General features: G+C 37.3%; 1 protein-coding gene across 1 annotated transcript in view; it reads right to left on the reverse strand.

Moving 5' to 3' along the window:
* INVS (inversin) overlaps positions 1 to 24,240 on the reverse strand; it is a 76,261-nt gene that overhangs the window by 32,588 nt on the left and 19,433 nt on the right. The window contains 4 exon segments of the mRNA XM_010015838.1: positions 21 to 130; positions 2,615 to 2,795; positions 8,790 to 8,957; positions 13,465 to 13,638. Coding sequence (XP_010014140.1) covers positions 21 to 130; positions 2,615 to 2,795; positions 8,790 to 8,957; positions 13,465 to 13,638 — 633 coding nt within the window.

Here is a 24,240-nt window from a genome sequence, read left to right on the forward strand (position 1 = left end):
TTAGGGTATGTGCTACTTACAGCAAAGTTGCTCTGTGCTGCATAATGTAGGGGTGTTGCACCTTGACTATCAGATGGGATAGTTCCAAACTTATTTCTTTCTAATAAGAGATGGACAATCTGTGCATGACCTGAAATAATATAATAAAACCACATAGGTATTGAATCCTGAAGTTAAACACTTCCCTATTTAAAGAAAAACAAAACACACACACACATACACAAAACCAAACAAAAAAAGCAAACTGGAAGAAAATGATCAGGCTTTGAGATCTACGTACAGCCTCCAGTATCTAACTTGAAAACAGAACCCTGAAAACTAATCATGATTTACCGATCAGAAGTTCCCCATGGGCTTTTGCCACCTAGAGACCTCATCAAGTTCACAAAGGACTCTGGAGGTCTTGGCACATCTTCCCCCTTTATTCCACATTGATTAGACAATCCATTTTTCCAACAGACAAAACTTCTCTCTTAAATACAATCAATATAAAAAAAACGATAAATTTTGCTTCTTGGACTGAACCAAGTGATAATGACTATTTCTTTGGACGACTGATCCTGTGACACTTGAAATGTTTCACCATTTCTCTGTAAAAATTCAATATCCCTCCTTGAATGCAAATGCAAATCTGAGCACACTTTTTCCCCACCCCCCTTTAAATAAACATAATCAAACTACATGTATATTGTCACCGGAGTTACAGTAACTCGCCCCAGTGAGCAATCCGACTCTTTTATTGGCGTTCTTTGTCTACAGTGTCCCAAAGGGTCATGGGGATGAAGCCTGTTGAAAGTGTTTGAGGATGCTTTTTATCCATGGTGGTACATGGTGGTTATTTTTCCCTCCTGCACATAGGAGAATGGAAAATAGGACATCGATTTTCCAAATAATTCTATCTTTGTGCCTGCCATTTTGAATTGCTTTTCCCTGTATTTAGATTATTTATATTTTATCAGCGTTTTACCTGTTTTGCACAGATGCAGTTTTTAACCTGAAAAAGCCAACCATGCAGAATTCACATATGTAATTTACACAGCCTCTAAGTTTCTGTGTAGCAATCTGAACAGGAAAAAACTTCATCTGAATAAAACTTCTTATCAGATCTGGTTAGACTGTCATAATGTGTCTGATGAAGAGCTTGTTCTTGTTGTTTGCTTGTGCTGGCAACTTGTGTTGTTCACTCGTGGTTTCTTTTTGGGAGCCTTTTTAAGTCACTTGTCTATTTTGTGAAGAGTATTTTAGTAAAAACTAGACAATATAATCCATAAATCCACTTAACTGGGCACACATAAACTGCAATACATTTCAATAAGCTGAAAATGAACAAATGAGTAATTGATGCCACTGTCAACCCCTCCTCATCGTGAAATACTTGCTTCCCTCAGGCACCTCACAAACCCTGTGACCCCATCTTACACATGCACCAGTGAGTGTGCTAGTATCAATCCATATATTAAACATTTGTAAAGTTTTCTTATTTTTTCAGGTAAAAAAATAATATAAACAGAATTTTGATATTTTCTTCATGCACTCCAATGGACTGTCTTGCATACACACCGGAGTGTGCATACCTCACTTCAGACACCACTGCTCTGAAGTACCAGTTGTTTTGTGTTTTTTTTTTACCTAAGAACAAAGCTACATATGCAAGAACATCTCAGAACGCTCTAATTGCTCGTAAATCATGAGCATATATAGCCTACTGAAGTAATGCATTTTACAAGGCTTTGGAGAATCTGAAGCTGAAAAAACCCCAGTCTACACACGAACTTCTAATTATGGTCTAGCAGAAACTATTATTGTCCTAAGAGATTAGTTAGCATAATGCCAGGCTGGAATTAAATAAAAAACAGAAACAAAGATTAAACACCACAGTCAATTAATTATAAGTGATACAAATACCCACTGGGTGAAGAATGGATTGAGAGCAGCTCTGAGGAGGACTTGGGGGGGTTGGCTGACAAGAAGCTCAACACGAGCTGGCAGTGTACACTTGCAGCCCAGAAAGCCAACTGTGTGCTGGGCTGCATCAAAAGGAGTGTGGCCAGCAGGTCAAGGGAGGTGATCCTGTTCCTGCAAATCCACACTCGTGAGACCCCACCTGGAGTCATCATAAGGACATGGATCTGCTGGATTGAGTCCAGAGGAGAGTCACGAAGACAGTCAGAGGGCTGGAGCACCTCTCCTATGAGGACAGGCTGAGAGAGTTGGGCTTGTTCAGCCTGGAGAAGAAAAGGCTCCAGGGATACCTTAGAGCAGCAGTACCTAAAAGGGGCTGACAAGAAAGCTGGAGAAGGGCTTACTACAAAGGGATGTAGTGACAGGACAAGTGGGAATGGCTTTATACTGAACAAGGGTAGATTTAGGTTAGATATTAAGGAAGAAATTCTTTACTGTGAGGGTGGTGAGACACTGGCACAGGTTGCCCAGAGAAGTTGAGGCTGCCCCATCCCTGTCCGTGTTCAAGGCCAGGCTGGATGGGGCTTTGAGCAACCTGGTCTAGTGGAAGGTGTCCCTGCCCATGGCAGGGGGGTTGGAACTAGGTGGTCTTTAATGTCCTTTCCAATCCAAACCTTTCTGTGATCCCATAACTTTACATTGTTCAGTTTACCTAGTAAGGCTGCCCAGTGAAGGGGAGTTCGAAACAAGTTGTCATAAGATGTCACATTGCAGCCTTCGTACGAGGTCAGGACATCAACAACTGCTACATTCCCATCAGCAACAGCAAAATGAAGGGGAGTTCGTCCTTCATAGTCTTGCCAGTTAAGCAGAGATTCTGTAGGTGCAGCTTCCTTTAAAAAAAAAAAAAAAAAGAAAACTATATTCTCTTTACAGATTTTTTTTTTTTTGGTGTGTCTTACAATAAAGAGATAAATTGTCCTTGTTTGGTACATTACAGCTCTACAGCCAAAGATTTTTGTTACAGAATAGGCTATTTTCAAGTATTTCTTATGCAACTTTTTTATACTTAATTACTGTACAGACCTGATTTTCAGTACATACCCTGTAGTTTCACCACTGTTGTGCAAGTGGCTCCTTACACAGATCTTTAAAAGATTAACTCAGGCTCTTGTGGAAATAACTAGACCTTCTTACTTAATTTTCTTAGTTGAACACGACACATATATCTTCAAATTTTTCTCCTAGGGCACTCCCCTTTTTGTACAAGTTCATCTTACAGCTTTTATCACAACACTTATCTAGCATTTTAAAATCATGTAACTTTCAGTATATCTAAAGGACTTGTCAAGGTCTCTAGCTGACAGAAGTAAGTTAGGGAGCACTTCTAATGAATGAATCTACTTGTAATGGGCTTAATTTTGAATATAAAAATCTTTTAAAGTATTGTGATTAGTCATTTGATCACATAATATAGTCATTTTCAGATATAACTTGACATTTAATCACATTTTCTTAAAAAACTAAATTACTTTCACATAAGGCTCCTAGCTATATAGTTTCATATTATGATAATTTCCTGTCTCATCTACTTTTTTCTAGACAGATTTCTCTTCATGACTTTCTCTGGCAAAAGAACAGGTACAAACAAAAGAACACCATCTTAGCACTGTAGAGATCTCTAAACAGCAAATATCATAAAGGCATAAAGACCCATGAAATACAAACTTCAAACTTCACTTTCCTGAAAAAAGAGGTATATCTAAAGAATATAGTAAACAAAACAATAGTAACTCAGAATGAAGGACACCAAACACCTAGAGCAGAAGCAGAATGTCAAAACAAGAGCTTAAACAAACTATAGGGACTATGTTTGCCGTTCTATCTCCAGCAACTTAGTCATGGGAACCCTGTGCAAAAGAAAAAAGGAATGTAGCCCTGAGATTTTTAACTTCTAACACTAGAATGGATCATGAAAACTGACAACAATCCTCCTGAAAACACAGAGCCACACTGCATCTTAAAATAAACTTATGAAAGAAGAGGACTGTAATCGGTGCAGCCTGTTAACAGTTAAAGCAAGTTCCTGATCCCTTCCTCACTAAACTTATTGTAATTTTGACTTCACTAGGTACACAGGTAGGCCATAAAATCACTTGTATTATTACTTGCATTATTTAAAATGCAGTAACTATTACATAGAAAACAAACATCTAACATGGAGAATGATAAATCAAGAAACAGAAAGTCAGGAAATTGCAGAGTTATGGCTTCTATACAAATATTAATTGACCAGGGTTGTACATTCTCTATGTTTTATTTAATAGATAAAAACATAAATACATTTAGAGTTACATTTAACTGTATTTCCTAAGTACAATATGGCTAAATTAAAACTGCAGTAGTAACTTCAACTCTGCAATACTCCGAACCATTGCTTCTCACTGTCTGTCTTTCTAACAGTGTCAACTTAAACTTCCTAATATTTGATGTAAGTCTCCTAAAGTTAAACACTCACATACTTTGCACACTGCATGTAAATGCTAATTAAATTGCCCATCTCGCATATAAAAAATTGCATTAATTTTAGATTTTAATAGTTAGCTATGTTTTTCTAGAGAAAAAAATTAACATACTTGGAACATACTGTAGTTCATTATTATATCTAGCCAGTAGTACAATAACAGATAATCTATTAAAAACAGAAAAAACAATAAATGTGAATCTCTTGACTAAAAATGCGAAGTTAACATTGCTACACGCAGAAACCACAATAATCAAAGCATGAATAATACTTCTTTGAATAAGTATTCAAAAGCATTTATCCAAGCCATTACAGTGAAAAGTGAAGTTTTATGCTTTCCCTAGCTTTAATAATTCTCAAGAAAAAGCTAACTGATAATGTGCTTACTCCATGTCTTCAAAGAGCTCAGCAGGGGGAGTATAGAGCCCACTGCAAAAATTCAGAAGGGATCTTTATGAGAATCACTTTTAAGAATGACTAAAAAGGAATGATGATATGCACAGAAGTTATTACTGAAATTCTAACTTCACCAGAGGAAAACCTGTTTGAAAAAAATGCACAAACAAGAAAATAAATAGTTCTTCACTTCATCTATAATTTACTGATGTAGTCTGGACAGCTAATTTTATTAAAAGCACAACAACAAATTAAATACATGATTCCTAAAATGCCTGGCTCAAAGTCACTGATGTTGTCCAGAACATCTTCTTATAATCAAAAACTTATTTTTGCAAAACAATAAAGAATCTTTTAATGACAAAGCTACTACTTACATTCTAGTGTAAAAGTACACGTGTTCTGAAATTTTGGCCACTCTAACTAAAATTTTCTAGGCCTTTTTCTTCCTATTCAAGAGCATAATTTCTTTAGATTTTAAGTGGTTTTGGTGTCTAACTAGCTATAACTAAACTGTCATACTGTATTAATATTTTAAGCACAATACACAGAAGAAACAGAATCTACACATTTTTTCTGTGGTAACTAGAACAATGGAATTGTAGGCAATATGGAAAGTGTTGTATAAATAAATGTCATGTCTCTTACCATGAAGAATAAATAAAGAGAAGAGATACAAAATAGACAGAGAGTACTAAGCAGTTGCTTCCATCATATTAATGGAACCTTATTCTGTTCTTTTCTCCTTACATCTTCCCAACGTTTTCATGTAACCAAGCACTGCTGAATCTGGAAAGGTGGAAAAGGAAGTTGACCATGAGAGGTTCTCCAGATTAGAGTTTCCCTCTACTTCACATGTTTACTCTCTAAATATGTCACGAGTTCCATTTTTGCTGCATTTCATGGATTTCAATATTAGATACAAATAAATTTGTGTGTGACTGTCACCCGTGCAAACCCAACGTATTTGTTCAACATCCAGTCGAGCTCTTTGCATTATTATTTTGACAATTCCAATGGGCTAAGTACTATACAAACATCAAACAGAAAGATGACCCCTAATTTTATGAATTTATAAACAGGAGACAAATGGACACATCCAGATGGCAAAGCATGGAAAAACAAGAGTATTTTTCAGTATTATAATCTGCGGTCTCAATAAAACCAGCAGCGTAACTTTTGTCAAGTTTTTGTAAAGCAGCGCCAGAGAATTCTCAGGAGGACACTAGAGAAAAATCATTTTGTGCAGAATTCTTCCAGGGTTTTAAAGATAACATGAGAGAAACAACAGCAGTGTTGTTTTTTGTAACTTAGCAGGTAACAGAGGTTGCCATTGTAGATTGACCTGTGGTGGATATCAATATCTGACTGCTATCTGAGCAACAGCACCTAGCTTACTGCTTATAGCACTCTATCATGAGAGCAAAGACAAATGGTTTGTGTTGGATGTGATTAAAAAACTGGAGAGGCGCCAGTGACACAGAGTTGTAGGCCTTTTGCACTGCTATCACTACTGGACAATGTTCTCATGAACTTAGAAATGCAGTTATGTGGGGTAAGACACAAGATGACCAAGTTTTTAACTGTATGGGTATGTACGTTAGAAATACCATACAGAAAGGATGTGAAAAAGTTAACCTGGATGTGAAGACCTAAAGAGGAATGAGAATAAAAGGTGGTACTTGGGCAACAGATCTGGAATGGGGTGATATGACAAAAAAGTAGCTAAGAAAGGAGGGGAAGATTGTGAGCTCTGCTAGGTAGATATCTATCAAGGCAAGTAAGAAAAACACTTTGGTTTGGAGAGAAGACAAGATCTAACTGAAGGATTAAACTCAGAGGCAACATCACCACCACCACCAAAAGGTACATTTATACTCAACAACAGATTGATGTTTCTGTATCATCATCTTTTACATCATGTTCTGTAAGCTAATTTGCTTTTTCATTTAAACTGCTGTTACCTCACTCCATCAATAAGCATATATAGGTGTAACTGTTTGGAATATATAAATTTAGTTGATGCATGAAAAAGAATGCACTCCTCTAACTGTCAGATTAAAAGAAAAGGAAAATCAAAAACCGAAAAAACCTGGACATGATCATGATCCTGCATTACCCAAAGAGAATCTTCAAGAACACCTTCAGTAAGGAGACACATATTTTTGACCTTCATAGTGCATCTGGCTGGGATGGAGTTAATTTCCCTCACAGCAGCAGGTGTGGCGCTGGACCTTGTATTTGTGATTACAACTGTTGATAAGACATCCAGTATTTTGGCTGTTACTGAATAGAGTTTGCACAGCATCAAGGATTTCTCTTTTTCATGTCCTGCCCTGTCCTGCTCCCCTACTCCCACCAGCAGGTAGACTGGGGGTAAGTGAGAGATTGGGAGGGGACACTGCTAGAACAGATGATCAAAATTGACCCAAGCAATATTCTGTACCAGATAACATCATGATCATAAATAAAAAAATCTCTGGGAAAGGAGGAGGCAGCAGAGATGCTCATGGCTACATCATTTGCCTTCCCAGACAACAATTAAGCATGCTGAAGCTCTTTATCCACTCTCCTGGGAGTGGCTAACATCTATCAGCTGATGAAAAGCAGTGAACAAATTCCCTCTCTTGCACACAGCTTTTACTTTCCGAACTAAACTGTCATTATCTTCATCCACAAGTCTTCTTGTCTTCCTCCTATTTTCTCCCAGTCTTGCAAGAGGAAAGTGAGTGAGTGGCTGTGCAGAAGCTACACTGTTGGCTGGGGCCAGCCAACCACAACTTTTAAAAACATTTACCTTGACTACCTAACATTTGAAAAAGTCTGTATTTGAATACTGCAATCCCTACCTACTTTTCAGAAAATTTGTATCTCTAGTGTGGCAGAAAAATACATGATATATACAAACTGAAACTTTGTGACAAAATTTTGTTTGTGACAAATTATTTCACAACTAAGTCCAAATTGAAAATACCTTGAATAAACAGAAGCAATAAAAAAATTACCTTAACACTGAAAACTTCTCCAAAACTATTTTCATACTAAAAAAGTATTAGTAACTGTAAGATTATCAATGTGATTTGGAGAAGAGCAAAGCAGATTTTCATATGCCACACAAGTTCTCAACTTGCAAGCTAATCAGGCAAACTGATGTATAAGTCATTGTAGTTAGCTTACAATCAGTATCTGCCTAGTTCTGAAACACCTTTGAAAGACAAAGATATAGAGAGATTGCTGTAATATGAGAGAAAAATTCAATCGAGACTTCTGCATCTTTCCATGCTAGTGAAGTTCAGAGATTCCCATAGAATAAAAATCAATGTAAAGATCAAGCTGAGCACTTGAATGCATTATAACTGTCAGTGTAGAAAACGAAACTGAAATACTGAAGAAAGAGAAAATACGCCATCAAGAAAAAAATATTAAATCTGTACACAAAAATATTTGGAAAGTCTCTCAATAAACTGATCATGGGCAGACTGGTAACTGATCAAATATTTCCCAGAATTCTGACTTGAAGGACCGAATTAAATTAGACTTTTCAGTACAGTTAGCTAGAGATAAACTTTCAAATGATGAAGAAAAGACACACAAGAAAGGAATCAGTGTGCAAGATGCAACCGAGATGAGTAATACAACTGACCATTTTAACTAGAACTTGCAACCCCTTCCTCCCTTCCTTATCCCCAAAATGAATAATTACATCAAACTAATTAAGAAAGTATATATATAGTCCATTAGTTAGAGCAAAGATATTCACCCACAGAACTCAAAAGAAATCCCTTTCAAGAGAGCAAAAATATTTAAGATGATTTCTTAGAAAATTTTGGATATTATGAAAAACAAATTATTTCGTTCTCAAGGAGTCAGTAGACTAAAATAAGAAATTACAAGAGAAAAAAACAGACTTCTATCAGAGTAAAGTAACAAATACACAAAGTGTTACATATATAATAGGCTTTCTTACCAGAATACACTTCACTGTGTGAATTGCACTAGGGTCCTTGTTGTTTGCTGCCCAGTGAAGTGGGATTTTTCCTTCAATATCAGGGATTCCAATATTTGAATCATGTTTTATGAGAAGTTTCACATGCTCTGGGTTATTGTAGTAGGCACTCCAATGCAATGCAGTTTGCTGGAACACAATATTCACAAATTTTACAAACATGCTGAAAAATGAGTATAAGATGAAAATTAAAGTTGGTTAGAACCTGAAATATGACTTAATTATATTTTCACAGAGATCACCTAGTCCAACTCTTCTGCACAAAGCAGGGTCAACTAGAACAGGTTGATCAGGATAATGTCCAGTCAGACTTTTAGTTATCTTCACAGAGACTCCACAACCCCTCTGGATAACCTGTTCCAGTGTTTAACCTCCCTCACAGTAAAAAAAATATTTCCTCAGGTTTAAACAGAATTTATTATAGTTTAATTTTAACCTGTGCCCTCTCAACTTTCACTGGAGACCACTCAGAAGAGTCTGGCTCCATCTTCTTTATTGCCTCCCATCAGGTATTTATACACATTTGTAAAATCATCCCTGAACTGTCTCTTTTTGAGGTTAAACATTTGCAGGTCTCTCAGCTTCTCTTTGATGTCAGATGCTCCAACCTGTTCATCATCTTTCTGGCTCTTCACTGGACTTGATCCAGCATGTCTATGGCCTTATGGTACTGGAGAACTCAGAAGCAGACACAGAATCCCATCTGTGGTACCACCAGTGCTAAGCAGAGGGAAGGGACCACAGGTAAAACCACCTTTGAACAACGGGTAAATGAGCTATCTTTCCTTATACCTCAATAAAGAGGACTGACAAAAATTGGAGCACATGTACCCAGGGTGGCTGACAGCTCAAAATCAGTGGAAAACAGGCTTTAAAACTGAACAAGAGGCCCATCTACCTAAGAGTAGATACTCACACATCTTTGCTATGGAGGTCTGAATTAGATCTAAGCTACACCATCTTACACAAGACCCACTCTGAGAAACCATTATGCTTGGAACATATCTATTTCTGGTAGGAGATGAATTGCTTTGTATGAGGATTTCTTAACTACGTCAGGAGAACACTGTGTATGTTCCTTAGCCAGCCACCAAGGCAATGCCATCGGGTACAGCAGTTTTGGACCTGACAAAAATATTTGGGCTTGGTATTAAGCAATCACATCCAATTTAGAACAATAATCAGAAGCAGGCCTCAGCAGCACAGCTACACTACAGAACAACTGCAGTACTTAGTTTGGATCCTCTTAAATTTGGAAATCTCTTGGAATAACACAGATTGATGGAGAAGCATAAAACACGACTACTCTCCACTAAAGATGGCACTGAATGCTGACTCTGGACTTGGATCCATCTTGAGCAAAGGTTTTGACTTACTGCACTGTCCCCGATCACTCAGAATTCTGAGGTTGGATATTACTGAATCTAATGCCTAGTGACCCATGGCAGTCATCAAAAGGCAATCCATGCTCCTACTGCCAATTCCTAACTGCCAGTGGCTTTTTACGGGCATTATCAATGCTCATAATTACATGAATAAAACAATGTGTGGGGTTCAACAGCAAAATGCTGGTCCATTAACAGGTATTTCATTTATCAGGCACATCTGTCCCAAATGCCAAGTAACAGGGCGTTGTAAGATACAGAATGAATTTTATTTCCCACCTCTCTTCTCCTCTCACCCCTACAAATTATTTTGATTTGAAAACAGAAAATAACTGCTGCAGGACATCTGTGTATAAACCTACGATCCCCTGGATTAACATCCTTGAAAAGTGAGATAGAATGTATGAGTTCACTATGGTATCCTTAACATCTCCATAAAGGAACAAGGCAAAAAGGAGCCTATTTTTTATGTTTGTGGATTTAAGCTGTTAGTTTAGTACCATGGTGAGATAATATGATAGTGCAACCTTTTTGTCTACTTGATAGTTTTCTGAAAAAGAGCTCAGTCTAAGACATAACTCCAGGGGCTGCAAGGAAAGGTCTGATAGCTGACACCACATACAACAACATACAGCCTAGCACCACAAAGCATGTTCAAACCATCACAGCCTGTCAGGATTTGAACTGAAAAAATCTTCTAGCAGTAGAAATTTATAGTAAGTTAACAAATGCTATTTCTTAAGTAAAGCTAATCAGTATTCCTAGAAACTGATAGTTGTAATAAAAACAAAAACTTCTAATCACCCGGAGGCCAATGTAGCCTTGGTTTATTGGCTTCTCCCACCTACATCTGCTTTTCAGCCAGTTGCCTACATGGAAGTGAAAGACCTCCCTGGTATTTAGGAATTACATTTGACAATCTTGATTTGCAAGTTTTAGTAAGGGAAACTAAAAAACTATGTGCCAAACAGGATCAAACTTGTTGGACTCTGTCCCTGAGACCTCCTTTAATCAACCTGAATTCCATCTTTGCTACTGTGACTACTCATGACACAAAATGGAATAAAAGTGCTCTGCATTTTGTGGGAGATCTGGCAATGCTTTAATACTGCCTTGGAAATCTGCTACACAACAGGCAAGGTTCCTAAAAGGTTTTGGCTGGTTTCCATTTACCTTTGTTAATTAATTAACATGGTCAGGAAGTCAGCATGACCTCTCCAGAATGACTGTTGTAATTATAGCCAGGGTTTCCATGATACATGTTAGAATATCCTGGAAGGCAAACAGCTGAGTGCTAGGCCACAGACCGGTTCAACTCCATTGTCCAGAGAGGACAGAAGATTCATTAGTTGGAAACTGGGCTTGCAGCTGTCTTATCCTGCTTCCCAGATGAGAAGATCAGATAAGGATTTCAGAGCTTAACCAGCTACATCACTAGGAAGTCCAGTCGTCTTCTCTTACGGTGACCTCTTGTGGTAGAATGGAAATCCAACACCAGCCTCGCCAAGCTGGTACACTGGTTATCAGCTGTTCCAGATACACTTGATCAGGACACTCCCATTTGAATTAGTGGTAGATTTGTGCTTGGTGGGGAGAGTTTTTGCACCAGTTCCAAAATCACTTAAAATTGCAAGAAAGAGACCTTCCTGTCCAATGCTTAAAAAGCCTCCAACAGTTCCAGTTCTACTCCACACTATGCCTACTTTGCCAGTGGTAGTTACATAATTGCTTTTATTCCTTTTACTATCTACACTCGTGTTCTCACTTTCTGTTACTATACCCTTGCAGAAAAAATCTGGCTTGGAGAACATTCGTATCTCTGGGATCTTTAAAAGAAGTCTCTTTCAGATTTCAGGATACACAGACTGCTCAAGCAGATGAAATTTAAACCAGTTATTCCCAGGTTAACAGGTCTGCAATCGTTTCACATCAGTTTTAAAGCAAGCACTGCTAAGCACTCAAATTTAAGAAACACACTAATCTGAGCACCTAAACCAGAATACAATTACTATATGCTAAATAACTATTCCCTCTTTTAAAATGGGTTAGTGTGCTATTACCATGGACTGGCAGTACCTCTGTATGAAAAGCAACAGTAAATCAGTTGAAGAACTCTACCACTTTCCTTCTAACATCTGTCATCTCTTCTGTATGGTTATTTTAATGCTAGTCCTTTTTAACAAACATCTGAAGCAGCCTGGTAATTATATTGATGTGGTAGAGTGTGACTTGACTTTGCAAAGGGACATGAGACAAGTCAGGACAATATATGCATTATATGGTATACCTGGAAAGTCACCTGGAGATTTCCTGGCCCTTCAAGCATCTGTTGTCAATACAGATACAGAAAATTAGTCTGAAGGACTTTATTCTAAGAAGGTAGTAATGTAAAGCTCTGAAGATGTTGAGATTACATTTTTTCCTGAGGAAGTCTGCAGTTTCACAAAATAAATGTCAAAGTGGCTAATAGATGCTCTGCTTCAAATGAATGTCTCATGCCAGATCAACTTCATCATCACATCCCTCTCACTAAATGATATGCTCATGGAAGCAACAGTGCATATGCATTGAGAGCAGACCTTCTGCTGCCAACTGGTCCAATTTATTACAATAATAATAACAACTTGGTAGTGTTTATTGGCCCTGTTAGAAAATCTTCTTGATAAATGCCATCACATTCTATTCCAGGCAAAAATGTCATGTATGACTAGAAGACTCTAAAAATTGTCCATTTTTACTTACAGAGATACAGAAAAAAGGACAGTCACCCTCACAGATTTAGTCTAAGGATAGGTATTTTTAACTTTGGACCATCCTTGTGGATGGAAGTGAAGGACTAAAGCTGAGCCAGGAAAAAAGAGGTAGTGGTGGTTTGAAGGTGGTGTTCTAAATTTTGTCTCTGTTTCTCTCTATGTAAAACTACTTTAATTGGCATCAGAGAAAACCCATTTTGTTTAAGATGAGTCAGTTTAGCCCATGACAATAACAGGTTATCAATCTTCCTGTCTTTATCCCAACTCATTATCTCAGCCCATGAGCTTTCTGAACCTATTTCTTCCATCTTCCATCCTTCTTCAATTGAAGAACATGAGTGAGAGAAGTGATCATTATAATACCAGCATTGGCCACTATTTTGAAGACTCAGAAAAAGTTTGTTATGACAGAAAAAAAATTTCACACACAACTGTTTGATGTAACACCAATTTCTAAAGTTTTTACGAACGTTCTCTCAAAATAAGCAGTGTTTTTACCTTGTTTCTGTCCTGGGTATCCACTTCTCCAGGTGCCATATGCTTTAGCAACAAGGCTAAACATTTTGGGCTTTTGTGACGTGTAGTTAAATGTAATGGTGTCATATCCTCTAAATCCTTCTGCATCCAGTTCCCTCTACGAGCCAGTAGAAGCTTCATGAAGCGGTAATTTCCCTGGATAAAATAAATAAATAAATAAATAAATTTATTCCAGTTTATCAAACCAAATGATGATACTGTTTAGATATACTTACTATTGTATTACAGTGCCTAAAAAACCTCCACTAAACCAGGTATAAGATTTGAAAACACCTAATGAAGATTTTTGGTTAAAAAAAACATTAACTCTTGTTTTGCTATTTGGTATTAGACACATATCTTCCATTACCAGACTGTGTAAGACAGGGTTCAGTAATATCCAAAACGCTGCAATATTGTCAGAGTTTTTTGACAATTTAACCTCAATAAACATCATGTGAAAACTGAAATAAGAGCATTACACGCTGGTTTCAGCAAGGCAGACATTTATCAGATGAGAAATAAAACTAAACATGAAGAAAGATCACAATTTTCAAGATGAAAGTAAGAAAAATAACAGGGAATGATTCAGAGAGCTATAATGTACTCATCTGAATGAGCATGAAATACATGGAAAACTCGTTGTTTCTTACATTTTTAAATTGGGAACTGCATATGAATTTTGATCTACTGTGTGCATGATAAAGGGATGGGACAACTAGCTTTGTAATACGTTTAAAATACTTAACACTCTGGACTTACCAGGTTTTCAAAAGAAATAACGTGGAAATGCTCCCATGACTACTGACTGAGGGTGCAGAAGCTGCAGTGATTTAAGCTAAAGCCACCCTTGACTTGCTATTGCCCCTTGCTTGGAGGTCATTTTCTATATATCAGAGATGCTACTTGCAATATTTTGATGTTTCCACTTCAATACAAAGTCTGTTGGGTTTTTCAAACCACCTTCAGCAGTTAAATTTCAATCGAGAACCAGTAACTGCTGGAGCAATAACTCATTAAGGCAAAATACCTGTATCTAACTTGTGTGATCATGTTTTAAACACCCCTATTCTTTCCCCACTGTAACTTTTAACCTTTCCTAAAGTGAAAGGAGCATGCTGCCTCCTAATTTTGCTGTCTCCCAATGTTTCCCAAAATATTATTTTTTGCCAATTTCACATATCGACAATTTAAGCAAAGTATCAATTACCCATAAATACAATGAAAATAATTCCCCCCACTCAGGGAAAAGCTGTACCATTTGACAAAGACAATGTATGCAGGAAAGGTGATACTCCAATAAATAGAAGTCATGTCTTTGGATTCTTCTGCTTATGGAACTATCTGCAAATTAACATCTTTAAGTCTGCTACGATTTTTTTATAAATCCTGTATGATAACTCAATTCCTTTAGGCTGTCTTTGGAAAAACAATAAAAATCAGTAACTGTGTAGGCAAGTATAAACAGTGCCAACAAATGGGGGCACTTCTGCATATCATAAGACTCAGAATTGAGAATCACTTCGTCAGCAGAATGGTAGGGTGGAGAGAGGTCAAAGGATTCCAAAGGCCCCCACGGTATCCAGTGCCAGGGCATAAGTACATTCTAGTTTTCTTTTTCATAGCAGCCATAAACATTGGAAGGGCAGATTTTACATACATTACTGTTCTGCTCTTTGTCTCATAAAAATGGAAGAGTTGAGCTATGATGTGGGCAGAATGGATTTCACCAAGCATGCCTAAAATAAATGAATGTGATTTTTCCCCCCCTTGCTACACAATTTTATTTTAAAATACAAAAAGCAGGGAAAACAAATCACGAATGAGCTCAGCCAAAATAACCTCTTCCTGCTTCTACAATTTATTGTCATTGATTCTTGCTCTTCAATGAAAGCCTACAAGAGAAGTGTGCCAAAAACCTTACCACAAACCTGCCTGAAAACGCAAATTTCCCTTGCTAGTGAAAGCGTAGCTACTATGTTGCCCAACAGCATCCACAGCAAGTAGTCACTGACTAATTCTCTTTCTTCTGGTAGGTGTCAGGGGAAGCATAACCTTAGGATTTTGTCCCTTTAACACACAGACACGCTTCAAGGCATACACTGAAGTACAGAGGCAGAACAGTGTTAAGTCTGCACAGCTACTGATCCATGTAGAACACACTCAAAATCAATTTGTGATAAATTTGGGAACGAATTAGAGATGAGAAAACTCCTATATTTTACAGGTAGATACAAGAATTTGCAAAATTCATCAAAAAAAGGGGGAAAAAAGTAGCAAAAACATCATAACGTATCATGATGAGGTTGGGAATTAAACTGGAGGAAGACAACATAAATAACTTCAGAGAATATTAGTCTTGGAAGAAATATAACTGCTCTTCTCCATCACAGAGGATAATGTATTTGGTTTGTTTTCAGTATTTCCTGCTCGGTATGCATGCATAAACATGAAAGCAAAAAAATATATTTTCTCTTGTTGATGGATACTTATTAGAAGATTTACAAGTGTATTGGGCTTTTTGAAATTAATTCAGCTGAAGAGTCAAAGTTAAAAAAATACATAAAGCTAAGGAAACACGCATTTTTATTATTAGACTTTCTTTCCCAAAACTTTATTTTATTTATGCTGTTACACATTTTTCCACCAGTTACTACTATATTATTCTGTTGCATGCTTAGCCACCACCCAATTCCTCTCCTTAGGAAATGAACCTGTAACAAACCCCCTCATTCTGAAACACCAAAGATGCTGTTTCTTCCAAATGACTTAAGATTTTTTTTAAAACACCACCACAGAAAAACACCCATGCTTAGACTACTTGTGATGATCTTATTCATGCTCTTACTTCTGACTGTTCTTTTCTTTAGTAATACCACAAATGTTACTGTGTTCCTTTCACTTGTTAGAAAATAATACCATCCCTATTAGTGACAAAGGAAAAATTCCCCACCTTCAATCAATTCCCGCTTAAGTTTGTAAATATGCAGTATATCAACATACCTTGAAGTTAGATTTAATTTAGGTTTCACTAGGTAGAGGGGGAAAAAAGTATGCTTAATCTGAAAAGCAGTTACTAACCAAATTCTTTCATTTTTATGAAATTCTTGTGTATAAGAAGTCTTTGAGCTTGATGTTTTTTTCTCATAGAAATGCACTTGATTTGCCTAAACATTCCTGGGCAGCATGAAATGCTTTGCGTTAGCCCATGGTCTCAACATCAATAGAGTCTCTAAAATGATTCTGTTACACTGTGAAAACGTTATGAGCAAACAAGATTAAACACTGGTACAGAAAACTCAGCTCCTGGTAGCCAAAATTTACTACTTTAATGTTGATTCTTCAGATTGCTTTATATTCTATTAAAATTATTTTTAGCTAAAAGACTTAACTGTGTGTGCAAACTACAGCAGTTTTAGAGAACAGCTGACAACTAGCTTCGGCATAATCAGAAGAGATACTTCTGCTATTTCAAAATTTCAGCCACATATACTAACCACAATAGAGCATAACATTTTTTAGTAGAGAGATAGTTCAATAAGCAATCATTGCTCTGCCATCAAGGAGTGACTTTGAAGAAAGTTCTGGACCCCAAGCTTGACTGCTGAGCAGTCAGAAAAGCTTTCCTTTCCTCAATGTTTCAACAAAGAAAAGAGGATGGGAGAAACATGTTAGCTCGAATAAATGAGTTTGCCAGAATTCAGATTATTCCTGAAATTGAAGAAGTTACCCCCAAAATTGCAAATTCACTCAGAAAAAAACTATCTAGTATTTTCAATATGACTCTATTGCCAGGAACAGGTTCCAGTTGAGAACTGCTAGTAAACTCTTTTCTACCTGCTTTCCCGGGCCTACAAGACAATGTGTTTATTTCTCCGTCCATCTAAAGCAGCTTTTCAGTCTATTTCCTCTTCCTGGCCTGTTGAGGGTGGGCAACTTGCAGTCTGTCAATGTCAATCCACCCCATATAGTCACATAAGTGAAAAAAAAAAGAAAAAACAAGTTCTGTACTGGTAACAGTGCTGTTATGATTCTTACTGTAGGTTGATGCTGTAATTAGTGATGGTTGCACTACCAAAGCACTAAAAACATCAGCCTGACACTTCACATCTTGCCACTCTGTACAGCCTGGCACAGTCCTGCTCTGAGCTACCCAGTTGCCCGGTGCCTCTGTTTCAAATACTTCACCAGAACTTGGCCCATGGTGCCTTCACTCAGCAGTGGGAAGATTAGAGGAAAGAACATTTCTTCTTCCCTTCCCTGGATCAGTAGCCATCCTTCCCTAGTAAACTAATGGACAACAGGAGATCTGGTATGTGGCGGAACCTAAAATGGGCATATGTTTATAGAAAAGGAGAGGGATTCCAGCACCACTGCAAAGCCACTCGAACATCTAAGGTCCTTCTGGGCCAGGTTTCAGCCTTCCCTCAAACAAATAGCCAGGCAAAAGTTTGTACTGGTTCACTGTCCAAACCAGTTTAATTGTACTGGAACAAATTTTCTTATTACTGTTGGGAAGGTTTAATGTTACCCACCTCTACTAGCTGGCTCTCCGGTAAGGGGTAGCACAATAGACCAACCAACCTAACACAGAAAATACTATCATAAAAATACAGCTGTGTAAATATTTCAGCACCCAAAATGAAAAAGAGGATTTGGCACTGCTGTTCCCCACATGATATCTAGCATTGTAAGAAAGATTCAGAGTTGTTAATGCTTTTTTTTTTTTAATTTACTTTTTCAATACATGTAGATAATTTAATATGTTCCAAGACACATTGTTAAAGCCTGAATCTTAGACTAACACAGAGCTAAAAACAAATTGCTGTAGTTAATCCTGTTTCTTGTGAAAGATTTTAGTCTTCATGTAAGCAAAATTCTTCCAGAAATTTCTTAGCATATACAAGTGTTAACCTCCTTAACAAGTGACAGGTTATTCTCTCCTCAACTGTGAGATATCATGCATGATCCCTCTGAGACCCTAACAGCTTAACTTGCCAGCACAGAGGTCACATACAGTGCTCTGCTACATTTAGTAGAAGCCTGGCAATGCCAGCAATGGCAGTTGGGATCACTGCTCAGCTACCAGGAGATAAAAGAACAATGGCAGTTAATGCTTTCAAGGAACACCTTACTCCCTCTCCTCTTAGCTGGCTAAAATCTGATGCTTTTCTGATATCGAACTGAATATAAATGGAGTTCCTGTAAAATGTATAAAATTTTCTTGCTGTGAACTGAAAGTCAAAGTGTAACAGCAATGTGGACATTTAAAATAGCATCATATAAAACACAGAAATGTAAAAACCTGGACTACTGACTGTAGTTATGTAAAATAAAATGCCATCTGAAATGGAGGTGTCATTAATATCTTAACACCAAGTGTGCATATAGTGAAACTAGGTTTCATCACATATGTCTCCTGGATAGTTATTACATAGATTAAGGTCCTAACACTTTTCCAAACTACAGATAACACCAAAAGACAGTGGACAAGTACACTTCTTAATAGAACAGGAACTAGCTCCCTTAATCTGTTAATATTTTTTCTCCTTATATTACTTCCATTATATATGGCTAAAGCCCAAGTAAATCGGTACCCCTCTCCTGTACCGGCTGTGGTTCTAGAAGAAATGGGAAGGATTGAATGAGGCAGGGAATAGAACTATTTCATCCAAATCCTAAGTGAATGACAGCATATCAGTTTCACTGTAGTCCAGACTGACGTTTATTATGCATCAACAATCAGGAAGATTTTGCAGAATCCCAAATAAAATTCTCCTGGGCACATAATGATGAATGACACTTACATATTTTGCATACCAAACATTTATATATTTCAGAGCTTGTTTTGAAAAGTTAACCTGGGTTCTAGAAACATTCTGCTGATGTGCAACAGAGCTCTGTGAAAATCTATTTTCTTTCTCATCCCACTAATTCTTGATGAGTTAACTTGGTCATTATATAACCATGTGCTTGTACACTCTGACTAACCACTTCTCCTCTATCCTGTAGTGTGGATATACCTCTGAGGCTGCACTTCTCATCTTTAGATTTGAAAAACATACTACATATGTAGATAAATATAACACCATTTTATAAAAGGAGAAACCAAGCTGCACAAGATAAGGGTAAGCATCAGACGAATATGTGCACCTCTCCAAGCATCAAAAGCACATCCATTGACAGGCTTTCAACACCTCATCATCAGCTGGTTAAGAGAAGGCAAAACATATAGAAAAAACTGCTTACTTCCCTATTCATTGCTGAGACCACATTTTCAAGAGCCTTAGCAATTTTAATCCATGTGAAATATTTAACATGACTTGAAAGACTGATCTGTAATAATTTATAATGTAGTGCACATAAGCTCACTACTAACCGTTACAGCACAGCTACACTTAGTTTTCAGAATACTTACAACAGGCTTGTGAAGATTTAGTTGAGAGCAAGGGTTGCTAGAGCAGTAGGAAAAAGACAGCCCAGCATCTCTATATAACCTCCCAGTAAACACAGCAGGGGTTATTAGAAAGAAGACCAAGCTGTAAAACCGTGAAGATGCTACTCTGGCCACAACTCAAATTTACATACCTATTTTCCCAGTACTGGGAACAAACAGACCAAAAGAACATAAAGCAATTTATAAGTGATCCTTACAAAAAGAGGTGTTTTTTAAGGGCTCTTCATTGGCAACAGTCAGAAGCACTGGACATAGTCAGGGCATACACTTCCAGCAGAATAGAAAGTCTTAGGAATATTTACAGATAAACCACAAACTAGAAGTGAAGGTTAAAACTGACTCTCTAGGTTACTAAATCCAATCACAGAATCACAGAATGTTTGAGGTTAGAAGGGACCACCGGAGGTCATCTTGTCCAATCTCCCAGCTCAAGCAGGGTCCCCTAAAGCACATTGCTCAGGATTGTGTCCAGACAGCTCTTGAGTATCTGCAGGGAAGGACACTGCACAGCCTCTCTGGGCAACTATTCCAATGCTCAGTGACTCTCACAGTAAAGAAGTTCTTCCTCATGTTCAGGTGGAACTTCCTCTGTTTCAGTTTATATCCATTGTCTCTTGTCCCAGGGACACCACTAGTTACAGGGACTAACTAGGGAGGACACTGATAGTTACAGGTCTCCAATCAGACTCTGTGCCACTGACCACATCCCTCCGAGACCTGCCATTCAGCCAGTTCTCAATCCACCTCACCATCCACTTGTCCAGCCTGCACTTCCTGAGGTTGCCTATGAGTATGTCATGGGAGACAGTGTTGTAAGTCTTGATTAAGACCAGGCAGACAACATGCACTGCTCTCCCCTCATCAATCCAGCCAGTTGTCCCATCATAGAAGACAATCAGGTTGGTTGAGCCTCCAGCACCACAGGGAGTAAGGACATCTAATCCTTTTCAAAAAATTCATAGAGATTTCATTTAAATGGAATTACGGTGTTTTGGATTTTTTCCCTCTCCATTTTTTTCAGTTTTGGGCTGGGTTTTTAGGTTTTGTTTGTTGTTTTAAGACACACACACACTTCATTCTTTCCACCCACGAAAGTGCAGTGCAGGTTTTAAAATCTAAACAAGCATCAGTCTTTTTATTTCAATAACAAAGGATAAACCTACAAACCCCCAGAATATCATTAGGTCTCTGCACTCATTCCAGTTTGAACTCACTTGTTTGGAACACAAGCAAACAGAGATTATACAGAGTACCAGAAGAGGTCCCACTAAGCAATCTACTGAATGGCAATGATAGTTGTCTATTGCCAGTGAAAATGTCTCGTCAGATATACCAAAACCTGCATTTCTCTCCTCAATTATGTGCATTTTCTGATCAGGTAGCACACTGATGTCCTTCTCAGTAATTTTCAATTAACAAATTCATAATCCATATAAGCATAAATTGTTTCCTCCCCCCCATTTTTGACTATCGTATTTCCAACCACTTCGATTACTTTCAGTATTCTCATACTTCTGGTATGAATCTTGACTACTGATTGACAGTAACACCAAATCTTGAGTCACTCTGTAGTATCCTCAGAAAAAGTACTAATTTTGTTAATGAAAAATATTGACTAATTCTAGATTCAAGTGCAACTGTGAGGAACTCTAACATACTCCTCTTGATCTTATAGTTCATATTTCCACTGTATTTGTTTTCAGTTCATTATATTGTGTGTCCTAATTTCCCATTTAGCTTGCAATTTTCCATCTAGCGCTACAATAAGTATTTCATACAGGCTTAAAAAGACAATCTATTGAATTTATTTCTAGAAAATCAGCTAGAAAAATACCCAGTTAGTCTTGAAGAACCTCCTGTTGACAGAATGGTGCATTTTAACCCAATTTTCTATTTCATTTTCCATATTTATCTGTTAGAAATTAATTTTAGATTTTTGTATGCTACTGAGGTCAAACAGGCTACTTCTCTCAGCTTGCTTTCTTCCTATTTAAAACATTATTTACTGGTATTAAAAACTGTTATTGAATACGCCAAACTCGATGTTAGGACTCCCAAAGAATGTTTTATTGATTCAAACTCTTGCACCTTGTTCCTTGCTGTTTCTGTACTATTAAGATGAGATTTATCAAAATCAGACATAAACCACTCACCACAGGCCCTAACAGAGAGAACTGCAGTAACTAAGCCTGGTCAGCAAGTGCAGAGAAGACTGCAGGCAAATGGTAAAATAAAAGTCCCCACAAAAATCAGAAGCATGAAAGTCAGCCTGTTTAAAGGGGCATGTTTGAAGACAACAGAGACTGAGTAACAGTGCAGCAAGTCCACCATCTCCAACAGTAGGGATTTCAGAGCTCTGATAATTATTCATCCCACCATAGTTTAATAATTCACTAGCTTATTAAAATTTGATTTTTGAAATACATTCATTATTAATTAAGCAGCACTTATGTAAAACATTTTAGTACCATTTTCTCAGTATTCTTTTGTGAAAAGAGAGACTATTTAACTATCAATAACTCCTTTTCAGAGGAATACAATATATAATTCAATTAATTTTACTCTTTCCCAAACAGGACACCACAAAATTATTAGAATTTAATTAATTGCAAAGATAAAACAGGTCTGCTTTTCTAGTGCTACACCAACTGTAATACAGGCAGTGATTATACTTTTACTGTCTTTAAATATTATTCATGTTTCAATTCTCCTTTTTAAACTCATAAATAATATTTAAGAAAGCACAGCTGGATACATAACAACAGCTTGAGAGCAGAAAACCAAGCTGTATCATAGGTTATTACCTACATATTTACTCAGGTACACTGTTTCTTTAGTTTAGACCCAGTGCAGGGCAGAATTATAACTGGGAAGGTGCATGGAAATCTAGCACACTAGGCCACTGATCTCCTTTTCCAGAGAAGCACATTCTGCCCCAAATATACTAGCTCTTATTCTAAGATAACAAAAAAAGTTAAACAGATCGCTATATTTTTTTTAACAGTCAGATTAGATATAAAACCTTTTAAACTTTGTTAAAAATTGGAGTTAAAATTTAATCGCTGCTCATGTGCAAACCACGAAATTTCTGGACACGACATAGGAGTTTCTACAGTCAGGATAAATCCATAAATGACAAACAAGAAATTGTACCGTGCACTCAGACACTGACTGAGGTAAAATATGAACATGAAAGTCATTTAGATTTTAGCTTAAAACCCATGCAGCCACTTCGCGCCACATCAGCAAGCTTTGCCAACAGATTAGCAGAGATGCTAAAGGTGAAGTTGAAAACAGCTCTTTGCTGTTAGATGCTTTCAAGAAGACTGAAAGTCAAAAACCCTGAACTCCTTAATTGGTAGCTAAGCCTTCAAAAGATAAACGTATCAACGAGCTTCCCCTTTAAAACAAAAATGGTGACTGACTTTAACCTGCTTAGTTTCAGAGTAGAAACTGCTGTCTTTGACCTACTCAATCTTAAAATAATCTTACTGTGTACACAAACACACACTCTCTTTTCATAAGTTTGGCAAGTTAAAAAAAAAGCTGTGCATGTGGTTTCTTTAAAGGTTTTCATCTGTTAGTATCCCTATGAGAAGAAGCATGCTCTTGGAACATCAGAAACAACTTGGAATGACATGGAGCTTATGAAGGACTTAATGTCACCGACACCTGTCAGGTTTAGGAGGTTCTCAGGGAACAAACTAAGCACTTATAAAATACTCCCCTCAACCTTTGGGGAGGTTAGTATCCTGTGTAAATCAATTACAGTGAGTTAGACCAGTGTTTCTTCAGACCAGTATTTCTTCTAACTCTAGAACAACTTCAGTCACAGCTGGACCATTTTAATTCAAGAAAACTTGAAATCAAGTATTTGGGTAGTTTTAATTTGAGCAAAACTAAACAGTTAACTCCTTGATTAAAAATGTAACTGAAAAATAAAAGTAAGTAAAGGAAAATCTTCAGGATTATTGTTTTAAATGTAACCCTTAGCAGTCATCCACTGAACAATAGCTTTGGGAAAAAGAAATCTGTAAGCCATTTATTACCTCCGTGTGGACAAGGGTGACGCCACGTCTTCTAACAAACCACTGGTGGATTTAAATGTGTGATGTTTTGCTAATCCTTTCAAGTCAACCATGGCAAAAACATCACTGATTTTGACATTGGGTGTAATCTTACAAAGTACCCTTTTAGCAACTTTGTTTTCACCAGCATCCTAGACTCAAAAGTAAAACAATTAACTGGAGAGAAACCCTCAGACAGCTGAATAGAGACCTTATTTACCAAACCTTACTACT

This window comes from Nestor notabilis, unplaced genomic scaffold (assembly GCF_000696875.1).
Source record: "Nestor notabilis isolate BGI_N333 unplaced genomic scaffold, ASM69687v1 scaffold12440, whole genome shotgun sequence".
NCBI lineage: Eukaryota > Metazoa > Chordata > Aves > Psittaciformes > Psittacidae > Nestor > Nestor notabilis.